Consider the following 18,903-nt stretch of genomic DNA (forward strand, 5'->3'; position numbering starts at 1 on the left):
AAAGTTCCGGAACAAATTCTTGCGAGGTAAGAAAATCCACAAAATCCCAATTCACCTCTTCTGAAAGTAAGTTCGGGTTCCCTTGGGTAGTCTCCACGGTTGGTGCACCCCAATTTATCGTTTTCTGAGTTTCCATCATGTTGAAAAACTGTTACATGAATTGACTGCGCACAGGCGCTAGCGAATCTATATAGACCATGTGACGTCACAGACTGCTCTCTTCGGATTGGATGTGGGCTTACTGAATTTTGTAACGCGTGTTTGGATTGGTCAACGAACTCAATCCTTTTCAATCCTACCTCTCCCTATAAATAAGTGCAGCCTTCACCTGTTCTCGGAGCCTCAACATGTGGACCGACGTTCAGTCTTCTACGCTTGTGTCTTCGATGATGTTCAGGACGGACATACCGACGTATGTCCGATCCAAGTGGACAGTTGTCCACAGGACAGGCACCAGTCTGTGGATGCGAAGAGTATATGTGGAGCGTCAAGGATGCCTCAAAAGAGTCCTGATTTACGGTCCTGCAGTCAGGCGCAGCCTAAGGACAAGAAGAAGACCAATGCGGTGCCCTTTATGTTAATATATCTTAATATTAACATAAAACCCAAAGGCCCTTTCCAGGGCCACTCCAATATCTCGAAAAGATCTTGACTATCATTGCCTACCTTTTTTTATTTTTTTTAAAAAAAAAAATAAAGACCCCTCCCTGTTTCAATTTTCGCCTGTTCCATTTCCATAGACCCATCAGGTCGGGACCTTATTAAAATAGGGTCCCGACCCTGTTCCATTGGACGCTCAACAGTCCCAAATTCCCATGTTAATTTCCCCTTGTCGCTCAACAGTCCCAGAATATATTTCCCATGTTGATTTCCCCTTGTCGCTCAACAGCCCCAAAATATATTTCCCATGTTAATTTCCCCTTGTCGCTGTAGTGTCCCAGGGGTTTTTCGTAATGTTAAATTTCCCATTGTCGCTATATCGTCCCAGGGGTGTTTTTAATGCTAATTCCCATTGTCGCCAGGGTATCCCACTTCACTACTTTTGATGGTCTTATAATATCAGGTCCATGGAGATGGTTGATTGATTTGATGGTCTTATTATGTCAGGTCCATGGAGATGGTTGATTGATTTGATGGTCTTATTATGTCAGGTCCATGGAGATGGTTGATTGATTTGATGGTCTTATTATATCAGGTCCATGGAGATGGTTGATTGATTTGATGGTCTTATTATGTCAGGTCCATGGAGATGGTTGATTGATTTGATGGTCTTATAATATCAGGTCCATGGAGATAGTTGATTTGATGGTCTTATAATATCAGGTCCATGGAGATGGTTGATTGATTTGATGGTCTTATTATGTCAGGTCCATGGAGATGGTTGATTGATTTGATGGTCTTATTATGTCAGGTCCATGGAGATGGTTGATTGATTTGATGGTCTTATTATGTCAGGTCCATGGAGAAGCTTACAGATATTACTTATTACGTTGTGTTCTTTGAATGGACAAAACAAAATCATAGATATATGAGAGGATAAACCTTTGGGGTGGGGTGTGTGTGTGTATAAAAACAGAGAAGGAAGATTTTAATTTCTTATTTCAAAGTAAATGTGGATATTGACAAATCAGGTGTTGAATTAGCAAACATAACAGATACTTTCCTAATTGTTTTAATGCATGTCAAGTTGCATAGTTTTAGAAACAAAAATTTGGAGAAATTCAATAATTCAATTTTATATAACCGATGCATAATGAGAACAAAATACGACACTTTTACTATTAAGTCAAATGAAAGATTATATTAAAATACACATATATTGGGTGAAAATACATATCGAAATTAAACAATTAATTAATGACATGTATCCATATAATCATTATGTTTATGACCTAGACCTGGCATAAGAATTCCAATTATATTTCTTTCCCACCAGTCGGGAAGATTTTGTTGTTGTGGGGTTTAACGCCATTTTTCAGCACACGATAGACTATACATGGCGGCCAGTATTAATGGTGGAGGAAGAACCCGGGAAAACCATGGAAAGAACCACTGACCCACGATAAGCTACTGGCAAGCTTTCTCACATACCCACATTGGCTGAATCCGAGGCTCGAACCGGCGCAGACAGAGGAGAGATGGCAATGATCCGTAACGGAGAGAGCTTTAGCCCACTCGGCCACTTGGGACCCCCTTGTCAGTCAGGAAGAAAAAGAAGCTTACACCAGATAACTCTGCGACATGCAATTTGTGATAAATACAACACACGCACTTATTACATCGAAAACTTTATGGATACTGTAATTCATGCAGATGACGAAAAAGAACCTCAGAAGACTTGAATTAATTCTGAATATAGGAAAGAGAACGTAGATTAAAGAAAAAAATTTAAGTGAAAAACAAACAATAAAGATAGTAAAAAAATTTTTTAGATCAAGGCAGAACAACCGTTTTACTTTATAAAAATATGCATATGTAGGAAATGGTAAGTTAATGTGGAGTATCATTTCCTAAATACAGTTGTTTCTTTTTTAGTAGGCAGAAAAGGGAATCACATAACAAGCTATAACATCAAAAAAGCATATTTTGTCCTCATTAAAATAAACAGAAATGTGTCTATATTGTTGGATTTGCAAAAGAAACTTTTACACACTACTGTTTTGCCGTTATTATTGCTTTTAATATTATATAAATACGAGAGTTTCAGTTTTAAGGATAATTCTTTTGCGGAATATGTACCCATGTTTTAGTTTCAAGAAAACGTACGAATCTATAAGTGTTGTTTGGAAAGACCGGAAGGTTTTCTACGAACATTTATATTAACATTCTCTACGAACATTTATATTAATATGTGTCTTTTGAAATTTACCTGTCTCGTTTGTGTATTGCTCTTATTGTCTGAGCCTTATTATTTTATTTTATTTTATTTCATTTACAAGCATGCTTGTTTAATTTTGTCTTTTGTTGGTTTATTTGAATGTTGCATAATTGATTTTAATTTCACATTTTTGGCGGCGATGTCCTTTCATAGTTGAAATATATATAGAGAGAGGATTGGCGTTTGATTAACCAGGCTAAAGGTTATCTTCGTTTGTAGGGTGAGGAGAGCGACACATTATAGCTGAGACTCGGAGAGTGACGTTATTCTTCTAGCATGTTCATTTGCTTTACTGTTCAGGTGGAAGAATCCAAGCACAATCTGGGGAGAGGACATTGACATTGGAGGGTAGGGATGATACCATCTTTATTCAGTGAGTACTGTATATGAGAACAGATACAGGAAGTCACAATTTTGCACATGTCACAGTTTTCTCTAAGTTTTCTCATTCTGCTTCTGGCGCTTTGGAATTATAACGCACATGACGAAGTGTGAAATGCAGGGCCGCGGGCAGGGTAGGACAACTAGGACGAAATTCCTGGGGCCCACAACGGTCAGGAGGCCACCGTCGTAAAAAAAATTTTAATTGATAGGGGCCTACAGGATAATTTTCCTAGGGCCCACAAATCCTTTCCGCGGCTCTGGTGAAATGTATGCCAATAACAGCAGAATGTTAACACAGTACACTATGTCAGTAGGTATTATATATAGCGTTGGAGCAATTGACAACAATTTGATAACGGAAAGTTGTGAGTGAAGTTGTCACATTTTAGTATTTGTTGTAATGAACTGTCACGGTGGTATGGACGGTGTCCAGCTAAATTTTGATTAACAAGTGAATTCTTCTTTGTCATGTCTCACAAGATCTTACAGATGTCACAGTTTTGATCACTCCTACCTTATTCACACAAATCCTTCCCTTGCAACATTATTTATGAGAGAATTACAATGTTCGACCAGTCTTGATTTTGGTATAGTTATACTGAAAAGTAAAGTTCTGCGGTAAAAGGTGAAATTCCTTTGAAGTCTTTTGGATAAATATACGTATTTGGTAAGTGTTTGAAACTGACCTATCGGATGCAATTTTCTGACGAAATGTATTTCGCCATTCAAATATGGAGGTACCAGCTGAATTTATCGATTTGTATCAGAAACATTGTTGATATCCATTTTCAGAAGTAGAACAAGTTTCAGTAAATAAGGAATACAATTACATTGCTACATTTAGTCAGATACATTTTCATTTCTAGTCTTGTCAGTAGATACCAAGCTGTTAAAATCAAATGCTTAATACTCAGAATGTATTTAAAAGCAGTATGTTTGTATCAATATGTGTATACTTATATCTACACGTACATATATTTTTTAAACTTGTGTATACTTGTATAAAATATATACAAATACATATATCTTTTCAACTTATGTATCGAACAATATTGAGTCATGTTGCCTTATTCTTCCTTTATGTTATTGATATAAAATTCATAAACACAGGTGATGTGTTGATAACCTTTTGATTGTCTGTTAATTATATTTAGCTCGGTTGATTTATTTTTAATATATCAGCTTGAACTAAAAGTTTTCACGTCTAAGATTAAGCAAGGTGTTGGCATTGTTCCTTCTTGAGAATTCTCAAATTAGATTCGTCAAGTCTTCAGTTTGATATTATTCCTATATAAACCGGGGACATTTTTTTCCCCAAAGAACAAGTTGTTTTCTTTAAATTTGTTTTACTTGTCGTTGTTTGTAAAATAATTCTTCAGAAGGTGATGCTGAATACGTTTAGCGCCATTTTCAGCCAGATTTTTATTATGGTCGACTCGAGACTCGAACCCACGCAGACAGAGGTAAGATGTGAGAGATCTGTACAGGCGAGCGCCTTAGATCACCCGTGGCCGCCATATTACTGTTGAAGGGAATAAAAAGGGGTGCATTAGGATTCTAGTCTAGATCTAGGTTATTCAGGTTTCGATGGCATTTGTTTCAGCCAGTGTTGTTGCTGTAATCGTCGTCATCGTAGATGTTCTTAATAGCAAATATGATTATAACGACAATGGAATCATATTTCCAACGGTGTTTAGTAACCTTTAATGTACTAAATAGTGGTTAAATATTAACTGTCAGAAAAAGAAAATTATAACGATATCCTTAAGCAAGGAAATAATATAACGATATCCTTAAGCAAGGAAATAATATAACGATATCCTTAAGCAAGGAAATAATATAACGATATCCTAAAGCAATAAAGAAAAACGGTCAGCAAAGAATTAGTTGCAGCCATTGACTATCAATGAAATCACAGAACATCGATATAGTTACTGCGGTGTGAGGCGACCGACTGAAAAAAATGGGATGATAATTTGTTTCTTTTTATATTCAATTTATTTATTTCCTTATACTGCCAATGCGTTAGTATTGTTCAGTAATTTCTTCTTGCCTTCTGATTGATGAGTTTTTATGTTTTCTTCAATACCACAATGCGGCCCTGAAACACATCCTACAAAAGTTATAAAATGGCTTTGTACTAGTTCAAAAAGAGTCAACGTAACGGGTTAACTAGCTGTTTTGTTTGGTACGTGATTAAGTAAGTTATTTAATATCCAATGTTAAAGCTAGGACATAAGCTAAAATTATACTCAGGATCTTAGTGAAGTGTCTTTGCTGTACCATACCGATCCATATAACTAGAACATAGACAAAATATTCGGCAAATACGAACGTAGAAACTCTGAAATATTCCCTCTTATAACTTCATATTTAATGTATTAATTTTTCTTTTCTTGTGTAAATTATGTTAGGACGGTTGCTGATCAACACAGAAACAGTGACCACCAGACTCGAACACTAGTAAAGCTGTGGTGTACTGCGTTTGAATTGGCCGAATAACCGGGGCCAGCAGTACAGTCCTGTACAATTATGAATAGAATTGAATCACGTGATGGCTTGATACATATCAATCTCATGGGTAACACCTAACTTCCTGTTCTTCAAAAATTATTAGTTTATAAATAATTCCGTATTGGGAAACAAAACTTAAACAGCCCCTTACAATATTACGGGAAACTTATGCATGATTTCGTACATAGAATACTATAGATTAACTCGTTTGTTACACAGACATCTAATTTACATAAAACTGAGTATGGTCCGTCAAGGGACAATAATCAGGCTAGATTTAGAATCGGCGGCTAGATCTATGAGAAAGATCATACAAGGTCATAAAAGCTTTATGCCACTAATGTAACGACAAGAGTGCAATCAGAATAACTCTCGGCTATTCTTCCAGAATCCACTTTTTCAAAAACTGGCGGAAAGACATCCAGTGTGTTCCGATTTCTGTCCCCAATATTAGATTACTAGTAAATCCGTGTTAGTTTTCGACGGCTACTGTAATGATTTTCGCTGGCTGAATTCTTCATCTCTGTTATGTTAATGAAGATAGTATACCTCTATTAGAAAATATATACTAGCCAGAAAAAAAGCTCATTAGCCAATATCTGTCAGATCCCTGATGCCGACACGTAGCAATGTCAATAAATTTATCTTTTACTTGATCCAAATAAGCATAAATCAAAGGTAACATTATTTTTTTCTGAAATAAAACCTCACTACGATATAGTGGCAGTTTCTTACAAGAGAATATTTTGGCGTGGTAATGAATTTAAGGACTTTTCCTAATATTCATAGTATGAAGAATGGGCTACCATCTACGGGTACTTAGTCTCCAGGTCCATAAAGAGGGCTACCATCTACGGGTACTTAGTCTCCAGGTCCATAAAGAGGGCTACCATCTGCGGGTACTTAGTCCCCAGGTCCATAAAGAGGGCTACCATCTACGGGTACTTAGTCCCCAGATCCATAAAGAGGGCTACCATCTACGGGTACTTAGTCTCCAGGTTGATAAAGAGGGCTACTATCTACGGGTACTTAGTCTCCAGGTTGATAAAGAGGGCTACCATCTACGGGTACTTAGTCCCCAGGTCCATAAAGATGGCTACCATCTACGGGTACTTAGTCTCCAGGTCCATAAAGAGGGCTACCATCTACGGGTACTTAGTCTCCAGGTTGATAAAGAGGGCTACCATCTACGGGTACTTAGTCCCCAGATCCATAAAGAGGGCTACCATCTACGGGTACTTAGTCCCCAGGTCCATAAAGAGGGCTACCATCTACGGGTACTTAGTCCCCAGGTCCATAAAGAGCTTGACTATATTATGGTCTATTCCGTTTTGGCATGTGTGTGTGTGTGTGTGTGTGTGTGTGTGTTCGAGGGCTATTATGATACTCACTACTTTCTCATATTTGAGAAAGGGACAGTAAAGAGTCTGGCCTCTGGTAAGGATGTAATTGTACCAACTAGATCCGCTTCCATACCACAAGTTGTTGTCGACTAAACCAACTCGTTTTTACTTGAACCCAAAAGGTCACGAGTATATCGTGGTCTATTAGAGCACAAGAAGAGAACACAACTCAATCTCTAGGTTCTTTTATGCTAATGGGACGGTTCTAATCTGATATGTTTTGAAAACAAAATTGTATGAGGGGCCATCCATTTAGTACGTACGCAAAAATCTGTCAAAGCTTGAACCCTCCCCTTCCGTGTACACGTGCGTACTGTTTAACCAACCTCCACCTGCGTGCGTACACTTGACACTCCCCCCCCCCCCATTATATAGAACGGTCTATACTTAATCCACTCAGAAACGATCAAAGATTAATAATATTAACGTGTTTAATAAAACAGTTCACCGACGATGAATGTCTGGCTGCATCAAAGAAATAAGCTGCGTAACTTTAAAAAGTTAGTCTAATGTCCGCTCAAATTCAAAAGCCGACTGAATCCAGTTGAACATGTTACGTATTTGACAAATTATTATCGAGGTTTCATCCCACCCACCCCCACCTTTCCTATGCGTACGTACATTATCATCAGTAGACACCACCACCCATACGCAAGCTTATGCATTTGGGTTAACACCCCTCCCCCTCCATACGTACGTACTAAATGAAACGGGCCTTTATGTTTTATGTGTAATGCATAAAAAGATCTAAGAATGTTCTTTTTCTACTGATCTCGGTGGTTACTCGCGTTATTAAGTTCTCCATTACCAGCATTCGAGTTCTCTACTTCGTCCATCTGAGATTCCCGCTTAGTGTAATTCAACTACCTGACAGGCTATCTGGGCCACAGTGTGCAAACATCTAGTGTTCTCGAATCTTGAATGCGCTTAGTCGAAGCATGAATACGCGAATATGTACGTTGACGAGGCACTAATACGCAAATCTCGAATCGGCGAATCAGAAAGTTGGTTTTAATCGCATGATCAAGATGGCGTGAAAAGATTGCTCGAATACGCTCCCAGGAAAAGAATCATGTGATAATTACCGTATTTTTTGTTGGATCCAATAGGTTCTCGTGAGATCACATATTCAGTCTTTGCATTTGAGCTTCGAAAACGCGAAGCGTCTTCACGCTATGGCAAGCTGTGAGGGTCATTAAGATCAGTGTGCTGTTTGCCTTCCATCTAGTTCCATAACGCCAAGTGGAGGTTTTGATTTCCCGAAGTGGATAACTCGATTGCGTGTAATGGAGGGTTTTATTTCGCACACAACATTGATTGACAAGTATTTGCTGAGTGATCCTTGCTTAATCGAGCCTCGATATCGCGAAGCGTTACCACATTATGGCCAGAACGGCATTTCAAACATAATATATTGAGTATATCAAGCCGAGCAGATGGAAGTGAAATGCTTTTCCCAAGGACCCATAGAGACAGCCGAACCTGACTGGTATGAGCAGTGTCTAACCCGCGACGCTAGTATTACGAGTCAGACGCTCTACCAGTTGAGCTACACATATGTAGTAATAACATACATACATAACGTACATACATGTTTATTAAAGTCTGCACCTTCGCTTAGTCCACAAATTATCAGAATGAATGATTGTATTTTTTCGATAGAATAACTTACATAATTTAGGCTATTTATCTATCTTCCAAACATTTGTTGTTCCTTTCTCGTTTTTCTTCTTTGTTTTATTTACAGAACTCGGATGGTTGTACGCAGTCCAACGATATAAAATATCTAGATTACCGCTGGCAGACAGATCTTTCTTGAACTTCTCTCGCAGTGTCACCAGTCAAAATTCTTCCAGGGAATATGTCAACTAGTGTCGCGTGAGACCGATTCCCAGCGGCAGTTGTTCGCATAATTGAACCAATTTTCTGCACGCAGATACAAGGGGAAGATTGATTTATCATTTTTTAATTCAGCTATTCAACACCTCTGGAGTAAACGACGATTGATTGCTTAATTTCTATTTTAGAAGTAAGAGATTAACGTGGATATGAATTAGCTAACTGGAAGAAAACAAAATTCTTGAGATGGAGTTGCATGCTGTTGCAACTTTCGTATAATGAAGATTGTTTCAGTTTTAGTCCAGTAAAACGTGTTCAAGTCTGGCATATCTCTAAATGTTGCGCCAATGTCTGACATACAGTATTGTATGACTTAGTTGAAATTTCCAGTCAAACGAGGAAAGGAATTCATTGGCAAAGACTCTGTCGATTTTCAGTTGTGTTATTACGGATTAGGATATTCTCAGCAATAGATTTCTTCTTGGGAGAATTGACGAAGAATCCCGCAGATGTTGTGAACTTTTGAATGGAAGGTACATTACCTACAGACGTTTGCAGATATACGATTGTATGCCTGGTCAGTTCAGAAAACTTTGAAAATGATAAAGTCCAAATCGATATATAAAAGATTCTGGATTGTCTTGATTCTATTTTTATTTTGCAACTATTCGATTTATTTTCTTTTTCAAAATAAAGTGCAAAATATTTATAACAGTATGGATGGGACCAGTCTTTACGGAACCAGAAAGACAGCGATGATAGGTGGAATCGTTTTAAACGTAACACAAACATTTTTAAAAATAACAAACATTAAAAAACCTGTCAATATTTGGAAAACCTCAGATATCGCAAATGACAGGATTTTGGCTCAAAAGTACTTTAAACCGGAAGTGGATACAACACTTCCTCCTAAAAATATATACCCACAAAATGGTGCATCATCCTGGAGTGTCAAAATTGGAAAAGATATATTTGTTGAACATGAATGTCCGGTACAACACTGTTCAATACTTGGAAGTGTGTTAAATCCTGAAACAAAAGTGGATGCAAGGTTGTTTAAGGAAAATGACTTGGGTATCTCCGACGTAGGACCTTTTCTAATGGAAGCCAAGCGCTTCGCTGAGCAGATTTGGATCTTCTTCGCGCTTGAAAGTCCTATGGCTTCACCAAATTATAATAATCTTAACAATGTCATAAACTGGACTGCTACATATAGGCCGGACTCCACTATTGTTGCGCCTTATGAAAAATGGGTGCCATTTGATAATTTCACAGAACTTAAAAACGTTTCAAAAAATTACGCAGAAGGTAAAACTAAAAAAGCCGCTGCTTTCATAAGCAACTGTGGCGCTAGCAACAATCGTTTAGCATATATCAGAAAGTTGCAGACGTATATAGATGTCGACATATTTGGAAACTGTGGAGACAAGGAATGTTCGAGATATGACGGGAAAACGTGTTTTGACATGCTCAGGAAAGACTATAAGTTTTATCTGGCATTTGAAAATGCTAACTGTCGCCACTACATTACAGAGAAGTTGTTTCTCAATGCCCTACAGTAAGTTGTTCATTATATAAGCATTTGTATCTTTGAAATCTGAAGCAACAACAAAAAGAAAGGACAGCGGGGAAAGGAAAGATTTGTTAGAGAAAGTTAGAAATTATGCTGGCAGAGTGTAATGTTGCTCGAATTTTAATTTCGATCTACATGAAATACTGCTGAACGTGTCCAATTCTAAGAATGAAACTGCTGCGTTAGGAAACGGATGGTTAACTGCATGCATATGTTCGGAAAAGTTTATAAAGCCATCATTCTCTTTTTATAACATGGTGTGTTGTCATCATTCTGTTGTTAAACATCTAAATGTCTAAATCAGGGCAATGATAATATTGATAAAGCATTACAGCAATTCTTATATGCGAAGAACATTACGGGGCAAAAATTGTATTTTGACTCTGTCCCTGTTATTTAAAGAAATCCTCCTTCTTGAGTGGCTTGCTAGTATGCACAATTGCTCATGTCGTTTTAATCTCGTGAGAATTGTTTCACCATGTCCTCTGATGTCAGTGTTTTCTAAATGTAGTAACTGTGCAACACTTGTCGTTCTAGCAGTATGTGCAATCAAATCTTCAAATGTTTTGCTCATTTTCAATGCGTCAGTAATGGTGATAGTTTTTCTCAACATAATACAGTCTAACTCAGAGCCTTCTGCGAGGTTTTTCTTTGTTTGCCTTTAAAGATTCTAAAAGCTGGTGAGTTCTCGTTTTATACATTAACAGCAAGCCTAGAGAGGAGATGAATCAATAAATATAATTTATTCTTATAAAGTACGCTTATTAAATAGATCTTTGATGAATTCTGAGTTAGACATATTCTTCGATAAATTGAATTACGCATAGACTGAATTGCAGTAATGAAAAGTAGGCACTTTGTGCTCGTAAATATTGACTAATTACAGTAATGAAAAGTAGGCACTTTGTGCTCGTAAATATTGGCTAATTACAGTAATGAAAGTAGGCACTTTGTGCTCGTAAATATTGACTAATTACAGTAATGAAAGTAGGCACTTTGTGCTCGTAAATATTGACTAATTACAGTAATGAAAAGTAGGCACTTTGTGCTCGTAAATATTGACTAATTACAGTAATGAAAAGTAGGCACTTTGTGCTCGTAAATATTGGCTAATTACAGTAATGAAAAGTAGGCACTTTGTGCTCGTAAATATTGACTAATTACAGTAATGAAAAGTAGGCACTTTGTGCTCGTAAATATTGACTAATTACAGTAATGAAAAGTAGGCACTTTGTGCTCGTAAATATTGACTAATTACAGTAATGAATATAAGCACTTTTTGTTTGTAATTTACTAACCTAGAATTTCTGATTGCTTGAACGAAAATATCTGGTCACGACTAGAGTTTACGTATAAAATATGCAATCCTATCCCTGCAACAAATAATTAGTTCCACCTTTCGTTTCTAAAGCATCCATTTATCTCCATTTAAGCTGATTTCGGAGATTTGACATTTCTTTGTAAAATTTCGAAAACAACACTTTGCGGTATTGTATTATATGACATGGAACGGTGTAACCCATAAAAATGGCCATGATTAAAATATGACGCCAAAGTACTGCTTTTGAAAATAGCAGATATTACGCGTGCTACTGAAAACAGCTTCTTTCTTATATGAAATGTTATATATTCTCGTCACGTGGACACAAATCTCTCTCGTACACCGCATTATGTTATGATATAAAAACCGTACGGGAAGTTTTAAATTATGCACGAGTTGGATATTAAAAGGAGACGAAACTTTTGGTTGTTCAACTATAAATGGACTTATTTCTTTAATGTAAGTATAAAGTTCCGAAAATTTGAGAATGTAGTTCAGCCAGTTCGTCACTTTTCTTTGTCTCTGATTTTAAAAAATATATTTCATTATGAAGCTTTAGTGGAAATAGTAATCGTTATGCGAATCAGTATCTGACAGAATATGCACGAGTGATAATATACATGAATAGTTATCTTAACTTCCATGCATACTCTGTGTATAGTTACCTAGATTTCCATGCTTACTCGTGTATAGTTACCTAGACTCCCATGCATAATCTGTGGATAGTTACCTAGACTCCCATGCATACCCTATCGTTTATAGGTACCGCCATTCCCAAACATATTGTATTGTTTTTAGTTACCTCGACCTCCATGCATACTCTATCGTGTATTTTTACCTCGTATTCCATGCATACTCTATCATGAATAGTTACCTCGTCTCCCATACATACTCTATCGTGTACAGTTACTTCGGCTTCCATGCATTCTCTGTCGTTATAGTTACATCGACTCCCATGCATACTTTTTCGTTTATAGTTACTTCGACTCCTATGCATACTCTGTAGTGTATAGTGTATAGTTACCTCGTCACCCATGCATATTATGTCATGTATATTTACCTCGACTGCCATGCATACTCTATCGTGTATAGTTTCCTCTACGCTCATGCATACTCTATCATGAATAGTCACCTCCACTCCCATGCATACTCTGTCGTGTATTTGTACCTCGCATTCCATGCATACCCTACCATGAATAGTTACCTCGTCTCTCATACATACTCTTTCGTTTATAGTTACTTCGACTCCTGTGCATACTCTATAGTGTATAGTGTATAGTACCTAGTCACCCATGCATATTATGTCATGTATATTTACCTCGACTGCCATGAATTACACATAAAACATAAAGGCCCGTTTCATTTGGACAATTTAAATGTTTTGTCATCTACACTCATGCATACTCCATAATGAATAGTCACCTCGACTCCCATGCATACTCTGTTATAAATAGTTACCTCGACTCCGACGTACACTCTATCGACTCCGATGCATAATCTATCATGTATAGTTACTCGACTTCCATAAACCCTCGTTCATGCATAGTTACCTCGAATCCCATGCATACTCTATCATGTATAACTACCTCGAATCCAATGCAAACTCTATCATGTATAAATACCTCGACGCCGATGCATACTATATCATGTATAGTTACCTCGACTCCGACGCATACTCTATCGAATCCGATGCATACTCTATCACAGTGCTGTCCAACCCGCGGCCCGCGAGCTAATTTTAAATGGCCCGTCAGAGCTCGAGCAGCTATATAGTTGCTGCTTTTCAGTTTTCTGCTGTGGCCCTCGGCCTTAAGAAACACATTTTTCAGTGGCCCATGGTGTCAAAAAGGTTGGACAGCACTGCTCTATCATGTTTAGTTACCTCGACTCTGACTCCGATGCATAATCTATCATGTATGCATAGTTACTCGACTTTCATGCATACTCCATCATAAATAGTTACCTCGACTGCCATACGTACTCTGTAGTGTATAGGTACCTCGACTTGTATGCATACTCTATCGTGTATAGTTACTTCGACTTGCATGCATATTCTGTCAGCCATCCCCTTTATTTCTCAAGAATATCGGCACTAAATCTCCACATGTAACACATTTGTTTTCTTCAAAAGACAATAAAAGAACATTCTTAGATCTTTTTATGCATTACACATAAAACATAAAGGCCCGTTTCATTTGGACAATTTAAATGTTTTGTCTTTATTCTATATCCATGCACACATAACTGAAAGGTTCCGCTCACTGTTTTCTTCTCATTGTGTTTTCTTGGGCATAGGAGAAATATGTCCGCGAACTACGATCTTTAAGTTCTTGGTAAACGATCTCCATCCCGATTAATAGGGTTGTTGTTTTGTTTTTCTTCTTTGATGGAAGAGATGTAAATCAATAGTGCTTACTTTTGTTAAATATTACAACTAACATTAAAGATTACTTTTATTCGGCCAGAATTTAAAAAGGGATTGCTTCTTTGCACTAAAATTCAGAAATATAAATCGATTAAGTACTTCGATGACGTAAACATCATGCTGTCATATCTTGCACATACAATTGGTCTCTGTTGAACTTTGTACAGGACGAAGTTAATATACAGTTCCGGTTTTGTTTACATGATCATGAATATTGCCCGAGTTTCATCGTTACAGGATACAAACGACAAAAGCGGGTTATGAATCTTCCAATCACCTAACTCGATGAGATATCCCGGAGCAAGGTCGTGGTCGTTGCAACGATGTACAATGTAACGGTTAGGAAGTCGTATATCCTCTTATTAGATAACGAGGATTAATTTACATGCCAAAGATTATGGGGAAACACATTTTGCCGATCTTCTGATGTGATTAATTTCCCGAAAGGCAACACAAAGCTGACAAAGCTGTCACAACATATGCATGTTAGTCGACCACGATGCGGTTAGGGGATGGAAAATAGGTGCGACACTTTTTACCACATGTCATAAAGTGGGGTGGGGTACGGTGCGCCATCAGATTGTGTTTCAGCTACGGTCTTAGGCCTTTTCGCTTAATCTGACATTTCATTTTTAGGATTGCCTTTAACTTTGTTTTGTATGCTTTAACTTTGTTTTGTATGCCTTTTTGGAAACATACATACATAATGCATACATACATACATACATACATACATACATACATACATACATTACATACATACATACATACATACATACATACATTCATACATACATACATATGTAGGTACGTATGTACGTACAGTTAATTCATCCGTCTGTTAGTACGTAAAGTACCAACATTTTGTTGTACCATATATTATGCTGACCTCTTTAAACTTTGGATGTTTGGTTTTATCTGGGATATATAAACATGTATTGACCTACGTTAAACTTAGAAGCACAGAATTTGAGAATGCCGAGCTCATAAATGAGCGGGGAGTGCCAGCAGTATTCTATAATGTGGAAACTAAACATTTATTATTCTTAAAAAATTTGAAAAATAAAGTTTGAGTAAATAAATCATGAGCCACTTTAAAAGTCAAGTATCATCACATACACTTGAATTTATGTTATTTTTTAATGTTACTCTTTTTAGGGGCCTACCTTTCAATCTTTTAATCTAATTGTGGTGGTGAAGGTTTGTGATTTTTTTTTCAGTGTATAGTTTTCAACTAATATAATAGCTATATACATGCATGCATACATACATACATACATACATACATACATACATACATACATGCATACATACATACATACATGCATACGATTCCAGCCCAACCCAACCCCAATTAAATTGTAGGTCCCTTATCAAGATTCGTTCAAAGTTCTAAAGGATTGTGATCGCAGTCGTGACGCTAGGACGTGACATTGTTTACAATCGCGATAATGCCGTGTTGTAAACCACAACTAAAGCTGGTAGGACCAGTTGTGTACTATCTATCACGAATGTCTAAGGCACCAGGTGGCCAAGTTTTCTGAGGCACTGGGTGGCCAAGTTGTCTAAGGCACCAGGTGGCCAAGTTGTAAGGCACGAGGTGGCCAAGTTGTCGAAGGCACCAGGTGGCCAAGTTGTCTAAGGTACCAGGTGGCCAAGTTGTAAGGCACTCGACTTGACAGATCACTCATATCCTACTTCTGTCATCTTAGGTTCGAGTCTCTGCTCCGCCAACGCGGGTATGTGAGAAAGCTTGCAAGTAGCTTCCCGTAGGTCAGTGGCTCTTCCTACACCCAAAAGTACTGGCCAACATAGTATAGTCTCTCGTGCGCTGACCAGTATCATTAAACCAACCAATATGTTGTCGGACACGGTCTGTAGCCTGTAACATCTAGATAACACTGCTAGAAGCGTACTTGAAAATTAAATTTTAATGTGCTAGGCGTATTTAGAATATTAAGCATCAACTTGAATAAATTTGGATTGGTTTTCCGATTGTGTTCTTTCCTAAAGTAAAGACTCGAAGCTAATCATGGATGTAGTTTTGAAGATGGAATATTGCAGCACCGCGTACACAATTTGTGTTCTCTTGCATTGTGTGGAAGAAAATGAACCATTTTGCATATGACAATTCAAACTTGGTGGGGAGGGAGGGGATTGAGTAATTCTTCAATTTTCCTGAAGAAGTATGCTCACCTTTTCACCAGTTATAATGGTATGTTTAGTTAAATAAACTCTGTTTACGGACGGGATTCTTTCTTCTATTCTATGCTTCGAAATGCAAGCATTGTTACTTTTGTTATTTGTTTTCTTTACAGTTTGCACACACACCCACACACCCATATATATATATATATATATATATATATATATATATATATATATATATATATATATATATATATATATATATATATATATATATATATATATATATATATCTTTCTTTCTTTTTATAACTTAGGATTTTATTTATTTGCAGGAGTGACGTAATTCCAGTAGTCATGGGAGCACATCCAGATGACTACCTTCGTGCAGCCCCACCTGGATCGTACATCCATGTGGAAGATTTTCCGTCGGTGGAAGCGTTGGCGAATTATTTGCACAAATTAGACCAGAATGACTACTTGTATAACCAATACTTCAGATGGAAAGGAACGGGTTCTTTCATAGATACTAAATTCTGGTGCCGGATTTGTGCCATGCTGTGGGACCCGGAAATGCCACAACTTCAGGTTCGTAGCCTGGAGGAATGGTGGAGACCAAAAGACATATGCGTTTCAACATGGAATAACATCGTCTGGGACGTCCAGAATCCGAATTCTCCGCCCCGGGAAGAGAGCTCAGAAAACAAATCAGCAATTTCGCTGCTTTAGATAGATATTTTGGTTCATTTACTAGGGGATTTATGGCCTCTGTATAGCCAAAAGACCAGAGAGGGAGGGGGCTAAACATTATAAGCATCTCCAGTGCCGCCACATTCCTATCCAAATTCATTTACACCTAGTGTATCGTTCATGACCTTTCCCTCCACTCCTACCCTGTCCTTCCTGACCGTAGTTAATCACAAATTCAGTGATGCTGACCTCGTTTGCAAGCAACTGAATGCAGGAAAGAAGATAAAGAAACACTTTTCCAAAATGCTTGAAAAATCGGAGTACTAGACTAGGAGCTTTTAAAAAAATAATAATTTTTGAGAGAGAAAAAATCGCGCTGAGCTAGAACGATAATTTTTAGAAAGCGAAGACGGATGATCAGGCTATCAACGTATTTAATATTGTAATGCATAAATAGAGAAAGCCCTTGAAAAGAAAACTTGCCTTTAAAAATTCCGTCATATTTTACTTTTCTTCGAACATTTTTTATGTGCAAAACGTTCTTTCTGGGGAAATAAATAGTAATAACTACATAACAAAACGATTTACATAGACAAATGAAACTCTGTCTAAAATGAGAGACGGGATATGGTGTCTAAAATGAGAGACGGGATATGATGTCGAAGGAAAGAAAGTACCTGTAATAACGTTTTTACGGTACATTAACACAATAGTAGCCATATGGTGTTCAGTAAAAGTAAAGTTCGAAAACTCTAAATAGGAAGAATCCCAAAAAATGTAAATTTGAACTATCACAAGATACAATATAAAAAGAAAAGATTTGAAAATTGAACAAAAAAGGGGAAATAAAATAAAAGAAAATGGCAACACGTAAAATCCTTGACAACTATGGTCAAAACTTGTTATATTAACCGCATTCTCTCAAATAATCCAATATTATCTCGGGTGCTGCATTATCATGCAAACGATACAGTGTTTGTGATCTCAGTCATTGTTATTATTAATATTATTATTATTTAATAGTAGTAGCGCGGATCTAACAGTCAGAAATGCAAAGATCGATGTGAAGGATTAGTACGACACCATTTCACAGTCATTGAACATTCCAATAAAACATTGCTCAATCGTTGTTATATAAATATAATATATTTAATGAGTTAGATATTTTCCCAAGAATGATCTGTAAAGAGGGTAATACAATCTTTACCTACATGTATACCTTTGGTGATATCTATGTCCCACTATATTAGACTGTAGCGAAACGTGATTTCAAAACTATACCTTTTATTTCATCGTCCAAATAATCAAATGAATCGGACTCGTTCGAGAGATGATATTTAGACGCGGTGAAATAGAACCGTGAGAGCTAATTTCAGCAAACGAAAATGGGAGGAAAGCGCCTCTAATTAAGGGATTGAAGTCAAAGTATTAGTTTATGAGTGTTTTTATTCACCCTCGTTATCAGTCTGAAAAAGGAATTTAAAAAATTATATATATTGATATGTTACAATATTGTTGAATGCCATTGATTCATAATAAATACAGAAAATACGCTTTACTACACGTTACAAATAATCTCTTTCAATCTCTCTCTCTCTCTCTCTCTCTCTCTCTCTCTCTCTCTCTCTCTATATATATATATATATATATATATATATATATATATATATATATATATATATATATATATATATATCCTAGCGAGCTTGTGAATTTTGCTGAGTGTCAA

At 37.0% G+C, this 18,903-nt stretch overlaps 1 protein-coding gene across 3 annotated transcripts in view; it reads left to right on the forward strand.

Moving 5' to 3' along the window:
• The window catches only part of LOC149781794 (core alpha-(1,3)-fucosyltransferase-like), a 96,618-nt gene extending 77,886 nt beyond the window's left edge, over positions 1-18,732 (forward strand). For 2 of the 3 annotated variants that reach the window (XM_089935950.1, XM_089935949.1), the window contains exons 2-4: positions 3,098-3,251; positions 8,927-10,576; positions 16,820-18,732. In XM_089935950.1, coding sequence (XP_089792076.1) covers positions 9,618-10,576; positions 16,820-17,213 — 1,353 coding nt within the window. In that variant the 5' untranslated portion in view covers positions 3,098-3,251; positions 8,927-9,617 and the 3' untranslated portion in view covers positions 17,214-18,732. The remainder of the gene's footprint in view (positions 1-3,097; positions 3,252-8,926; positions 10,577-16,819) is intronic. The other variant, XM_089935951.1, reaches the window with a different exon arrangement.
• The last annotated feature ends 171 nt before the right edge of the window (positions 18,733-18,903 follow it).

Source organism: Sinohyriopsis cumingii, chromosome 15 (assembly GCF_028554795.1).
Source record: "Sinohyriopsis cumingii isolate HCF-2022 chromosome 15, ASM2855479v2, whole genome shotgun sequence".
Classification (NCBI taxonomy): domain Eukaryota; kingdom Metazoa; phylum Mollusca; class Bivalvia; order Unionida; family Unionidae; genus Sinohyriopsis; species Sinohyriopsis cumingii.